This window comes from Aythya fuligula, chromosome 1, assembly GCF_009819795.1.
Source record: "Aythya fuligula isolate bAytFul2 chromosome 1, bAytFul2.pri, whole genome shotgun sequence".
NCBI classification, from domain to species: Eukaryota; Metazoa; Chordata; class Aves; order Anseriformes; family Anatidae; genus Aythya; species Aythya fuligula.
In genome coordinates, this window is record NC_045559.1 from 43,391,865 (window position 1) to 43,406,090 (window position 14,226).

Consider the following 14,226-nt stretch of genomic DNA (forward strand, 5'->3'; position numbering starts at 1 on the left):
CTGTAAGAGGATAATAGTCAGAGGGGCAAACCAGGTTGGGAAGCTTTCTGGCAACATCCCTGACCCTGGCCCCAGGGAGGCAGCAGACTTCCCTACGGGTAGGGTCAGGCCGACAAATAGGGCCCTCTGTTCCCCTGAGAAGGGAGTCGCCCACAACAATCACCCTTCTTTCTGTCCTGGTGGAGGCAGTCCTGAGGCGTGGAGTTGACTTCCTCACCCCAGGCATCCTCCTGGGTAGACTTACTGCCTCTTCCTCAGCTACCGGTCTCTCAATCTCCAGGGCCTCAAACCTGTTGTGTAGGGGCACCTGGGAAGGTGGGGCCAGTGGCGGGGGACATCGCCTGCAATGCTCGAGCAGGGACCTGTCTCCATTCCTCCTCAACTCCTAGGTCCCCTGCCTCTGCCCGACAGCAGCAGGGCAGGGGGTCCAACCCCATTTGGGGTGTCTCACCCTGGTACCTGTCCTTCAGGCCGTGCAGGGAGTTGTTCCACAAGTCTATCTCCCGCTCACACTCCCTGATATCCCTCAACCTCTCAACCTCCTCCTTGAGTTCTGCCACGAGGCAGACCAGGTCATCCACCTGCTTGCACCTCACGCACACAGTCTCTTTGCCCCCCGCAGGTGGTAGCAACAGGCTCAGGCACTCCCTGCACCCGGAGACCTGAACTGCCGCAGTTTTGAGCGGGCAGTCGGTCTGGGTGTGTACAGACTTCCTGGAGAGCACGCGGTGCCTGGTGTACACCATTGCAGCTGAGCTAGCGGCAGATCGCCGTTAGAGGAGTTGTTCGTATGGGCCGGGGGGAAAACGCTCTGCCCTGCCTGCTCGCCCTAACTGCCACACCCCGCCCTGTTTGCCTGTCCTGGTCGCAGCGCTCCCCAGGGGCAGATTTTGAGCAGCCAGGGAGGGGGCGCTACTGGCTCCACCTAAGCCTCCTTCTCGCCTCTTTCACCTCCCTCGAGTGGGCTCGGTGCTGGAAAAATTATCCCTGCCTGTCCGATCCCCTGCTCCCTGCAGAACACGTCTGCCCCGGAGCCGATCGCCTCGGCAAGTGACACGCTGCAATAAGCTTTCTTGCTCGATAGGAAAGGTGTTTTCCTCAGAGGAATGGCCTTTCACGATCCCACATACCTCCAAGATCTCTCTGCGAAGAGATCACGTTGTGTGCTGCCAGCGACACATCACTCACTGCACAGCAGCACGCCCCAGATTTCCTGCAGGTCTCTCACGCTGCCTCTGGCACTTGGTGAATAGAAACACACAACCCACACTGCCTATATACAGGGGCAGGTTGGAGTTGTATCTAGCACAAGTTCTGCCCCAAGGTGTGACAGCACCACACTATCACAATGGGCGCTCCACATCATCACAAATGGTGACATCTGCTGGCAACGCGATGTGCAAGCAGAAAGTGCAAACACCCAGGCTCCATCTTCTATGAATCAACAGCCAAGCAAGAAGCTGAAGGGGGAAAATCTGGGCAAATAGGCTTGGGGGTTAAGTATGGGAAGCTGTAGTTAGTATGGACTGAGTGTGACGTGAAGTTAGCACGCCCTTATCCATAGGACATACTTGAGCAGGGTTCCTGGGTTGAGTGGTTTCTCTCTTCTATGATCTAGCCATTGTATTTCTGACCTAGTTCTAGACCAGAAGATGACTTAGCAGTTGCTGAACTATTTAATGGAGACTGGGAAGTTGAAGACCATGTCATCCTCATGGAAATTAAGGTAGCTTGTTTCTCATGCAAGACTGTAAGACCAGTACTTACACATGCAGTTAAAGCAGTCTCACTTAGTGATAGACTTTCTAGCTCTCTTGCTTCAGAAGAGCATTATCAGTCACCTTAATTTGGTTCTATTCCTAACTGTACTCCAGTCCTTGTCTCAGACAAAGGCAGTATTTCCATTTTTAATTCAGCAGTAAGACTTACCTTCTCTCTGCTTAGTATTTGTGCAGCCCTTGGATACTGTGGAGCACACCACCCCAGGAAAACCTGTAAGGAAATGCCTAATTCTAAATATATTCACCTTTTTTAATTACAAAAGGGTTAAGAGTGATTTGTAAAATCAGTGGCATGTTATCCAGAACTTGCTAGTAGTAAATAGTCTAAGCAATATTTTGTTGTAGAATTTTTTTTTCGTTCTAAATACAGCATCTCTAGTCACTGAATGCATGGGGAGATAGGTACTCAGTACTTCTGGAATGTTTTTATTCCAGGAGCTAGCAATCCACTCATCTGCAATCCTGCTACAGCAGATGCATTGATGCATTTAAGAAGTCACTGTTCACCTTTTGTCACAATAACCGCTTCAATACCATTAACAGCAGTGTGACAATAGATTTTAGCAAGCACTTACAGTGTGCTCGTACCACAGGAACAAAAACCAGTAGCTTACACTTGTCATGGGCCTCAGAGAAAGTCACAAGACATCGCCACGAAGGAAACCCACATTCAGATTTGAAGTGGGTGAATAAAAAAGTGCTAAGTATGTCGCCATCATTGTTACAGTATTCCTACAGAAGCTTACCTACATGTGAATTTGAAGTGGAGAATATATCCAACATGGCTTATATGTCTTTGAAGAGATGTAAAGGTCCTATTCTAGCTTTCAATGCCAAATGAAATATTGCTCTCGATTATCTACTGTGGAAATTATCACCCACATGTTCTGACTATAATGCTACAGAAAAGACATCAAAGAATAAACACACTGAGCTCACAGCTGTATTATATATCCACGACTAACTTGCCTACAAAGGCCCTTGGATTAGGACAGGTAGAGATTTTCAGAACCTGCTGAAAATGCCAATAATCATTACAAACATTGCTCTTAAATGTTACGTAACTGAGTGGTGCCATCTCAAGAAGTTACCAAGTTCTTCTGCGTGATGGTAGGACATGCCTGAATTATTTATACGTCCCAAAGCACTTCTAGTCCAACAGAACCCACTGCAAGCCCTTTACGTAAAGGGAGCTTGCACCTAAACTAAGTAATGCTTTTTCAAGCTGAAGTCATTAAGGAGTTAGGGGTTGCACCATGATAATTATAATTCCGCATTTTTTCCCCTACAGATCTTAGAATGGTCAGGATCATAGAGACTCCTTCTAGAGAACGTTGAAAACTCAACCATGTGTTGTGCCATGATCATTGCAATTCCACATTTTTGCCTCTGAATATCTTAGAAGGGTTGGGATCATAAAGACTGCTTCTGCTAGAGCATGTTGAAAACTCTAATAACCATGTTAGGTTTTAAGTGACTGAACTGCTAAGTAATCACCTAAGAAACCAGTATATTCTCGTTAAGTTATCGACAATGTGGTTTTCCTTTTTATTTTTTTTATTTTTGTTCTTAAGTTTTTGTTTGTTGCTGCTGTTTGCTTTGTTTGTTTTAATACAATTAAGGATGTGCCATTTACACCCCACAAGAAAAAGCAGAGAGTCCTTATGGAAAAAAAAACAAATATATTGAACACATACCAATCAAGTGGTACAGATACGGGACTGGCTTTGATTTCAAAAGTAGAAATAAAAAAAAGATGTAATGCAACAGCTGTTCAATTTCCAAGTCTAAATAGGCACTGTAAAAAGACATTTCAGCTTTCTCCAGCACACATTCTTGTCTAAATGCTCCCACTGTAATCAACTCCTAGGTTCCCAAACAACAACAAAAAAAATCACTGGGAACATAACCTTAGAATAAAAGTTAATATCCATCCACCCACCCTCTTACAAAAAAGCAAACAAAAAAATTCCCCCAAAGTACAACCTTTCAATGCTGCTGTTTTGACTGGAGCAGAATTGGAGAATTTATAAAGGTTCAAAAGCACCCAAGGCAAGTAGTACAATATAATTTGTTCACTAACTTGTATTGGAAAGGAGATTAAAAACATTAAGATCTGCATCTTGGTACATAAAACTGTTGTCCTGAATAAAGAGAAATCTTTCAGGAAAGTTTTACAACTTGGTGGAAGTCCAGGACCCAGCTTTAGGCATCATTAATCAATGGGGTTTAATTCTGACTTAGTTATAACCACTTTTATATACTGTACATCTACCCTATAGTTGGATCAGTGTCTCAAACTGCTCACTGGTGTCCCTTTGAACAACTGTAAACTAAACCATAGTATGCAACTCCATAGGAAGCTAGAGATCAGGTGAATATACACAGCCAGTTATATCTCCCCTGCTTCACGCTCTTCTGAGCTCCTCGGGTCTTCTGATCGGCCATTAGCACTTTCGTAAGAACGTTTCTTGTCTTTGAAATCTCGCGGTGACCTCTCTCTTGAGCTTCTATCTTTATCACGTGATGTTCTATCACGATCTCTTGAACGTTCTTTGTCTCTTGAAGATCTTTCTTTTGAGGATCTGAAAAGTGCAGTAAGTTTGAGAATTCTCATTAGTCATGAATTCACAGCGGTCAAACAGCATTCTGATTTTGTATTTTTCTCCTTATTCCAACACAACATTAGATTTATGTAATATATGAGAAGACATCATAAGTCATTCTACTTTTCTTCCTTCCCTACTTTCAATTGCAAAACACAAATACTGTTTAGGGACAAAATTTAACCTACTTTTATTACAGAGTCCAGATTAAGGTCAATATGCTTCATTTAATCTCTTGCAATTCCCATCCTCAACCTTGCAGTATCAGAAGTTCCACCAGAATTTCTCATATGCAGTTTTTAACTTGAGAAAAATTGACTAGCATCTCTCATGCATCAAAGTTACAAGTTTTTAAAAAAAGTGTACCTAAAAATGGGAAATTGATCAAAAAGGGGGAATTAACTTGCAGAGATTCTTGAAGGCGGCTATTACATGACCAAGAGCACATCTGGAACCTACGCTCCACTTAGTTTTTGTAAGAATAATCATCCCTTGAAGATTTTAGAAGGTCGGAATTTCCAGATAGGATTTCCAAATTTCAGGCATTTCCAAAACCTTTACAAAGAAGGCAGAAAGAGCTGTTGCATTAAACATTCTACATGGGTTTAAATTAAATGAGCTGCCTGCATTGGGAAAAAAAAAAAAAGGACTATTTTTTCCCCTCCCTTCCAGAGGGCACCTAAGCTTGTCATTGAAAAACATTACATTTTCATTTTAAGATGTCCTGCAATCATAAAAGAATCAAGTTCATACTTTCACAGAAAAATCTTAATAGCATCCTAGCATAAAGATAATTACTAATTTCTTAGACAACATATCTGCTGTATTGGACAGTACACTGTACTCTTTCCACCTGGAGTAAGTTACTGTCATTACCTCAAAGCTTCAAACCAGAAGTCTGCAAAATGCTTCTTCAATACATGTCCCTTTGTAAGCTTACAAAGTGACCTCTCATCGTTTCCCAGCTAAACAGATTACTTTTCCTACAGCATAGTTTTTCACAAGATTTAGCATTTGCAAGTGCTGAAATACACAGACAGTAAGTAATTCAATACCACAAACTACATGCTAATTAAGAAGTTAATACTAGAGTTAATATAGCTGCTTCCCTAGTATTTTGCACAAGTCTACTGCAGAAGTAATAATGCTCCCCAAAATCAGCTGACTCAGACTAATTCTAGTAATTAATCCTAGAATAGGCAGACAGACAGGATACAAAGCCATCATCAGCATCTTTGGCTTTTAATTCAATACATTTTTGGAGAATGTGAGATGCATTTGTCCAGCTGTCCCACTGCTCCATACAGGTGAGGCTCTAATCAGCTGACAAGAAGGTAGTCTGGCTTCAATGGATCACAGCACAAAGATGTGAAAGTTTGTACAATTCTTTTAGCAAGCAATAGAGACAAGGATACTCAGAACTAAAATACCATTCCTACCTTTATCAAGGACAAGGTGTAGATAACCTCTAGAATCAGAGGCTCTACTAGATTTACATTTTCTGGCATGCTCAATAAGGATTACTTCCCAAACAACCAAGTAGATGCTTCATCAGAAATCCTACATTTGCAAGATATGTGGGGCAGCACATGTATTTCTAATGTTCAACAATTACGAATTATTATAACATGTGATACTGGTTCCAGGACAGCATTTGTGGATGCCTGCATTGGGTCTGAGGACAAAAAATGTAAGTGACCTTGGACAAAAATCCCAAGTAGTCTTGACAGTCTAGTGTGAGCTCTAGGAAAGCAGGGTATAATGTATCCAGTTTCAATTATTCCAAGAGGTAACAGACTAAAAGCACCAGTCTGTGATGTGTCATCAGCCCCAGTCACTTTTCTCAAAAGAAACAAAATGCAAAAACTTAACACTTCACTACCACTGCAGAGAACAGCGTAGGACTAGAACATTCATTCTGCTGTCCACCAGGACCTGAACAATATTTTTAAAAAAGTTTGTCTAAATGCTGAGTATTTTCTCACCCAGCTTTAAATCTCTGCAGTGTAGACATCTAAGATAACCAGATTCCTTTAACATTAAGCAAAGAAATGAGACAAATCATGCCCTAGAAGCTTCTACTTTAAAATAGATGCAGAAATACGTCAGATGAGCCTGTAAATGGGACTCTTGAGATTTACATGTGACCTAGTCATCTAAAACCAGGTGACGTGAAATCTCATGATTTCAGATACTCTTTGTCCATACAATATCTACATACATCATTAGCCCTTGATATATAGCTTCTTGCAAGTGGGCTCAAGCACACAGACACAAACATCTCAACGGCTTTTAGAACATGAATCAGCAGCCTGCAAGAACTTTAATGATGCTATTGGGTATTTTACTCTAGCCAAGCCCAAAGAAATCACACTGAGGGTTTTAAGATTAGCATAAAACGTTGTGACTCTTCCCATAGAGAAGCCACAACTCCACAGTTCTCTCAGTGTCTTCACAGTTAATGGCAGCACGTGCTGACACTGCTGCAGCTTTCAGCAGTCCTTCTACTGCTTCTGATATCAGCTCTTCCGTGATCTGGCAAAAGCACCACAGTCTCCAGATCCTACTTTATTTGGTTATGCCACCCAAAAAAAAAAAAAAAAAAAAAAAAAAGGCTAGGACTCCTTTTTTAAGTATGCAACTTGCTGGAGTGTGTCTTTTTCTCTTCCAAACTATACTTGGCCACAATCCTTTGGACAACAGAATCTTTTGAGATTAAGGAAGACAGGTTTGAATAAAGGTACTTTATATTTGCATTTGAAGAAAATACTTAAATATTTAAAAATAGGATTTGGCAATATGTACTTTCTTGGATTAGAAAAAGTTCTTAAGAAACAAGAAGTGTGATATATTTGAGCCTACAAGTTCAGGTTTATTTTGGATTCTGGCATCAACAGTGGTATTGTATTTGATAAGAAGACTTTTTCCCACATTCATGCAAAAAGCAGATCTAACAGCTAGAAGGGCACCTATAAAAGGAGGCATTGAGGCTGGCTGCAAAGTCAATCACTATCCTGGCTCCAGTGAAGCAAGACTATAGCTGTAAGGATACATTAGTCTCTTGAAAGCACAATTTACATAATTTAAATTCAACAACTATTGTTTGACATTAGAGAATTAAGACATATGAGCTACTAATAATGGCACACACCTTCCTAAAGTTAACAGTAGTCTAAGACTCTCACTCGTGCCAAGAATTGTTCTAACGCAGGTCTCTCTCAAGTTGGGAAATGGCATCAGAAGTAGTATTTCCAGTACTGAATTTCGTAAGGCTGAAATCTTGCACCCTGAAGTCTCGTATTTTTACTCATTCAAAAAGTTTTTACTCATTCAAAAACAAAGCTTGAAGGGCTTATCTTTTAATAGTGTCTTGTAAAAGGACACCGATTTCATCTTCAAAGTACCTTGTCCTTTTTCAGGTAATCTTTGACAGCTGATAGGTTTAACATTATATGGATAGCATGAATAGTCAAAATGTCTTCATGCCATTTCCTTATTCTTACAGATTTCTCTGCCAACATACAAAAATAATGCATCATTTGTCTTGTGCTTATCAAATTGGAGAGTTTGAACAACTATGATGAGAAGGACAGAACAATCCACCAGTATAATTTTCTCTGAAGTGCTGCAATTCGGTCTTGCAAGGCTGGACTTTGATGTCAAAGTATTAAAGGCAATTTGAGCATACACTTTATGCAGTGGCTTATCCAAGTAAACAAATGTGTTGATACAAATTGAAATGTCTATTTTAAGACTGAAAAACTACAAAGTTTGAAGTGAAGATTTGCTAATCTGCCATTGTGAACACCTTGAAATGGCAGTCTTGAAGATAGCCATGATGACAGGCTAAAATTAAGGTGGAAATTGCTGAGTGTGAAACATTGACTTTAGGACACGACAGAACATCCTGAAGAATTTTAAATACCAGACACCACTGATTTTATCAACTAGAGTGCTGAACATTTATGTTTTATTCATATGCCACAAAAAGAAGGAAACAAAAGGCTTGGACCAACTCTGTCTTCTGTGCTCTCTTAACAGAGCACACTGCAAACTAGATTCACCCAATCTAGAAAGAAGAAAGCTTACCTTTAGGGCAGAGAGCACACTTGAATAAATTCAACAAATACTTCTCCATGCTTGGAGGTAAAACTACTAGATCATTTGAATTCTAAAACCTGCACGTATGGACAAATTGGACCTCTTCTTTTCTATTAAGCCAACAACCTGTCAGGGTTTTAAGGCTAGGCACCCTGTCTACTACACTGCACTCAAATCTCTGTCTCAGTGGCTGACCTTTACAAGAATGGAATCCTGGTTATGAGCATGCCTCCCCTACCAGAAGCCTTGTTTTGCAATTCTAACACTCTAAATTATGCTTACCTCACTCATCTAAAATAAGCCAGCAACCCTCAGAAGCAGACAGCAATCAAGTCATTCAAAAGCAGCAGCCCCGGACTGCTCTTTGCAGTAATTCTTTCAACAAGGGATCAAGCCACTTTCCTCGCAAAGCAGTACCTTCATATTTGATACAACAACTGTATTTAATGGCATGTATAAACTTGTCTTTATCTAGCACAGTACACAACAGATGGGTTCCACCACTGGGAATACGAGCCCAAAGGGAAAACTAAATGGATAACAGTTAAAACTGCTTATGTCCCTAAGTTCAAATGGAGATCAATTATTTCACTTCACTCCCAGCTTTCCTGGAGTGTAGATTTATCAGCATGACAGCAATACCCTGGATCACTCCTTCACAAGAGAAGAAATACAAAGACCTATTATTTTTTATTTTTAAACAAAAAAAAAAAATCACTACTATATATAAAATCATAAATATGCAAGGGGTATAACTGAATTCTGAGACAGTCTCAAAACATGTATAAGTTACTAAGTACTGAGTGTAAACTTCATTTAGTGCAAAAAAAAAAAAAAAAAATATCTGACCATGCGTGTAGGAAAAGCCATTTATTTCCAGACCAGTATTTACCGCTTTTTGGAGCTGCGTTCTCGGCTTCTCTCCCTGGAACTATGCCTGCTTCTATGATGGCTGCGACTCCGGCTGCGGCTGTTAGAACGAGACCTGTGGCGATGGCGTTTCTCACGGGACTTGGAGCGAGTTCTCCTCTTTCGTTCCCGGGAGGCTGAGCGAGACCGATGTCTGCGGCGATCTCGGGACCTAGATCTAAAACAGAAAGGAATTAAGACACTGCATTCACCTAGCTATTCTATCAGTGTACTTTGAATATTACACCCTATGCATAAGCAAATTTGTACAGAGAATAACCCGCAGTGTTCAGACCTACTGCATTGCCCTATGACAGGTAAACAAAGAGGGGAGAACAACATTAGACGTGCTACAAACTTTTTTTTTTTTTTTTTTTTTTTTACTAAAGCAGACAGTTTTACAGTTGATTTATGATTATACTTATGGTTACAGCATAGCCAAGTCAGGCTTTGGAAAGGAAAAGTATTTGTTTTGTTTTAAAATCTTGCATTTATCAGGACAAGTTTTAGAACTTTGATGCAGTGACAAGGATCATCTGGCAGAAGCTGTGTAATTATGATATTCTCAGAACTTAGGACTATACCCTTTCCCCATAGCTACTGCAATAGAAATAGCCTGTAAGGTTCTAAACACCATATAAATTCTTGATTTTCTTTCTTTTTTAAATCACCTTGCAATAATACCTCACTGGTGACTTTCAACTGCAGGTATAGAAGAAAACTGGCAACATAAATAGGAGTCAACATAGCACTTCGTGCTTTAAGAACATAGGTTTTCACCAAAAAGGAATTGAACACAAGCATCTGTTTTGAAGAAAGTAATTCTCTGCGTTCCAAATGTTATCAGGGATAAAACATTGTATTGTAGTAACCACAAAATAGACAGACAGCTCAACAGCAAATGCTAAATGCTGTATAAACACAGAGATGACTATGTAACAGGATGCTTTTTCTGTAAAGAACATCTCAAATTAATAAGGCTAGACAAATTTATAACGTTCCAGCTTGTGAAAGGCTGGCATCACTGGTGGTATTTCTCATTTGCAGATTTGTATACCTTTTGGTATGTTTGCTGTGGGATCTTGACCTGAAACAAATGGAAAATGGTAAATCAATTTTTCTTACAGAGTCTTATTATCAAATATAAAGTACAGTTCAGTAATAAGTCAGACTAGTTGAGCCTTTACTGTATTTATCATTTTACTAACAAAAAAAGTTAAAGGCCATTTATTTTAAGTTAACATCTTTGCAACACATTTATCAGGAAATAGATCCCCCAACAACTCTGTTCTGTGCTTTTTTTGTGTATGTGTGTGTGTGCATGTGTATGGGGATAAGGGCATCTACTCTGCTTTTTAATTCACACCCCTTCAAGAAGAAAAGCTTACTGTTAAATAGAGCCAGTACTCCCTTATTTCTTGTAAGACACATTGTCAGACTGCAATAGATTTCAAAATATTCATTACTAGCTTCTGAAGACAGTATGTCAAGAGAACTGCAGTTCAGGTCCCATTCGACCCTACCCTCACAAAGCCTGGAAACAACAGTCTATTTTCATAGAAAAACAGCAAATTACTTTGCTTAGTCAATGCTATTCAACAATTCCCAATAAGGAAAAAAGTTAACACCTGTCAGATCTAAAAACAAGGTACATACCTGAGAAACATATCGCATGTAAAAGGCATTTGTTCAAGTTTTGTTCAAGTGTGTAGAGACAACAATATTTGTAGATTTTAAAGAAAAGGCTTTCTATAAAAATAATTTAGGTTTTAAGTGAATTAAAAGTATTGAATGAGTTAAACATTTAAGTTTCCAAGGAAGGGAAACTCATGATTCTGCAGATTTACAAAAAACAAACGTTCATGAAGGATACTGTTGTTTTTCTATTAAACTTATATAGGACATTATGTAAATGCAATTGAAGTAGATCCCTACCTTCTCAGTTTCTCCCTTTCTTCTCTTTCCCTCTCCTCTCTACGTTTCAGACGCTCCTGGTTTCGTTTTTCCTGTTTATCAGCCACAATCCTCTAAAAGAAAAGGAATGTATTCATTAAGTTACACTTCAAAATTTCTCAAATGAAGGTGTAAAAGCTATAAAAAATCTAGACAGTTAATATTCAGTTCTTTCCCTTGTATATATTTCTCCCTCTCTCTTCCTCAGTGTATATATATGTATTTTTTTCAAGAAACACAAGTTATTGCAGAAGAGCTGCAGCAAATACGTGGGTGTTACACCAAGACCTGAAAGATGTAAACTTACATTAAGTTTTTCATGAAGGGGAATTCAGAGCAGTAAGTCATGAAGTCATGTCTTAACGTGAAAGTTTCCATGCCAAACCTATCATATTTTGGCTACTGGGGAAGGGTAGAAGGGAATTAGAAGAGGGATGTAGTTAGGAATTGTATTAATTCCCTCAGCTATCCTTTGAAATAAAGAAACTCCTAGTCTTAAAGGACTTGGTTGGGCTGATACCTAGTTTTGAGGCTACTTGTTTCTGTGTTGTGAACAGTACACATAGAATTAGAAAGGATGCTTCAGCTGATAGCCCCCAGGTTGAACTCACTACTACTGGGGACAAGGCACGCTCAGTAGAGGGCCCTCAGATATGGAACTCACAACTGGAGATCTGGCCAAACCCAAGTCTCGCCACCTTCTGGACATGATGAAAGAAATTCAACTCTTTGTAAAGACCTTCTTCTGAGATGTGGAATTGCCCCAGCAGCATCTTGATTAGATCTCTGAGGAGAGCTCTGAGGAAGGAGGGGATAATTATTGTTTTCTTTTTTGTTAGGAGAAGTACTTCAAAAGATTATTTTATTGATGCTTTGGGAATGTGACATAATTATCCATGCATATTTTTTTCCAAAGGTTGTAAATAATCAGTTAATTAGCCCCTTTATTTCAAATTATCTCTCTACTTCCTTGCACAGTATCAGTAGTTTAACTACAAGCAAGGTTTCTTCTTCAAGTGAATCTGCATAATTTCATGTAGGGATGAGAGGAAATGCACATGATCTCCTCTAGGTATCTAAGGCTCGAATTACAACAACTGTATTTAGGAGCCTAAATTGCCAATATAGTTAACAGAAAGAGTTGAGCTTTCCAAAGGGTAAGTCACAGTATCCATGCAAGACAGCTGGAATATTATGAGTATCAAGCCAATTCACTCAAATTCAGCAGCAACACTCCTTGCTTTAGGGCTTCAATTCATTTGATGATTCTCTTTAGTGACTGCTATAGTAACATGCTTAATTGCGCCTTAAAGTCCATAATTTGCATATTAAAATCATAAATGGCATAAGCTTCCAAGTCCATCTTCTTGAATACCAAAAGTCTGGAATATAATTCCAGTAAGTTTTTCTTCAAGCATATGATTTCTGATTGAGGTAGCGTTTTTTAAGAAAATATTCCAACTGGATTCAAAACTTCAAGCTATGGAGAACATGCAACCTCCCTGTAACAATTATTTTAACAGTTAGCCTCACTTCAAGATATACACCTTTTACGATTTTGACTGTGGATAGCTACAGCCTTGAGTTGTTGGAACTCATTTCACCTATTGTTAGTCAAGCTTAAAAGCTGTGATAACCACTCAAAGAACCATTGTTGGTGCCTATGAAATGATTTGTCTGGATAAAATAAACGAGTTTCTGTAGTCTTTCACCATACAGCAGGCTGTTGAAGCTCCAAACATTTCTGTAGATCTTTTTGGAATCCTTTGCTATGAATTACTGCCCTCTTTATGCACGTGCTCTTTAATGGTACCCAAACTGAGCACAGCATATCAACAACAGCCCTATTAACATTTTATCCCTAATTAAGTAAAATATCACTCCCTTAGGGTCACGTTCTTGTATTTTCAAGAGTCTCATTATTACTTTCATCCAATAAACTGGCTTAAGGTAAAGTTCATTTGTCTATCTCCCAAGTCTTCCAAGACACAGACACTTCCAGCAACACTAATTAAGAATGCAGTTCTCCATTTGACAAGTGGAATTGCACTCTTTGTTCCCAAGATGCATTACTATGAACAGGTGTTTTAATACAACTAGTCCAAGTGAGGCCATCTTATCACATTATCTAGGCAATTGGTATTAGATTAACACGTTCGGTGTTTATAGACGAACGAATTATCTCAAAAGGTAACATGAAAAAAATCACACAGCCAGAGATTCCATTAAGACTGCCTTATTAAGTAGGAGCACACGCACACACATGAAATAGAAGAATGATTTACCCTGAGTTCCTCAAGCTTCTCTCTTATTTCAATAAATCCTAAATGCAGCTTTCCTCCAAAGTGGTCAGCAAGACGTCGGTCATTGTCATGAAGACCAAGGTAGGCCGAACACACTTCACAAACCCGTAGCTTCTGCTGCTGAAAGCTAGAGGCAGGCATAGAATTTCTGTATACCTCCTAGGAAAAGCAAATTTGTTAGTCTTACTTCTCAATGTGCAAAAATACAAAAACAAATTTTTACCACGAGTATATTACTTTTGATGATAGAATTCAAAGCAAATCAGCACATCCTTTATTTAATTCACCCCATTCATAAATCAACCATCTCATAAAGATGAAGTGCAGGTTCCTCATTTTGAAGATTGGATGTAGTAAAAACAGGATATTACCAAATGGTTTTGCATATTAAACAAAGTGGAGTGATCATCTTTATTTCAGATTATACTGCTTAGAACAATGAGTAACTTTCATAGAAAACACACTGAATACATGTTAACACAAAAATTACTATATGTTAACATATTTTATAAAAATATTAGACGTTTTCATTGTGAACGCAGTTTAAAACAAGAGAAATCTACCCACATTTTA

At 39.3% G+C, this 14,226-nt stretch overlaps 1 protein-coding gene across 3 annotated transcripts in view; it reads right to left on the minus strand.

Annotated features, from left to right (window-relative positions):
• Positions 1-3,443: 3,443 nt before the first annotated feature.
• LOC116490193 (putative RNA-binding protein Luc7-like 2) overlaps positions 3,444-14,226 on the minus strand; it is a 33,177-nt gene continuing 22,394 nt past the window's right edge. For 2 of the 3 annotated variants that reach the window (XM_032189174.1, XM_032189186.1), the window contains exons 6-10: positions 13,636-13,812; positions 11,333-11,424; positions 10,455-10,484; positions 9,381-9,575; positions 3,444-4,366 (exon numbers count right to left, since the gene is read on the minus strand). In XM_032189174.1, coding sequence (XP_032045065.1) covers positions 4,174-4,366; positions 9,381-9,575; positions 10,455-10,484; positions 11,333-11,424; positions 13,636-13,812 — 687 coding nt within the window. In that variant the 3' untranslated portion in view covers positions 3,444-4,173. The remainder of the gene's footprint in view (positions 4,367-9,380; positions 9,576-10,454; positions 10,485-11,332; positions 11,425-13,635; positions 13,813-14,226) is intronic. The other variant, XM_032189180.1, reaches the window with a different exon arrangement.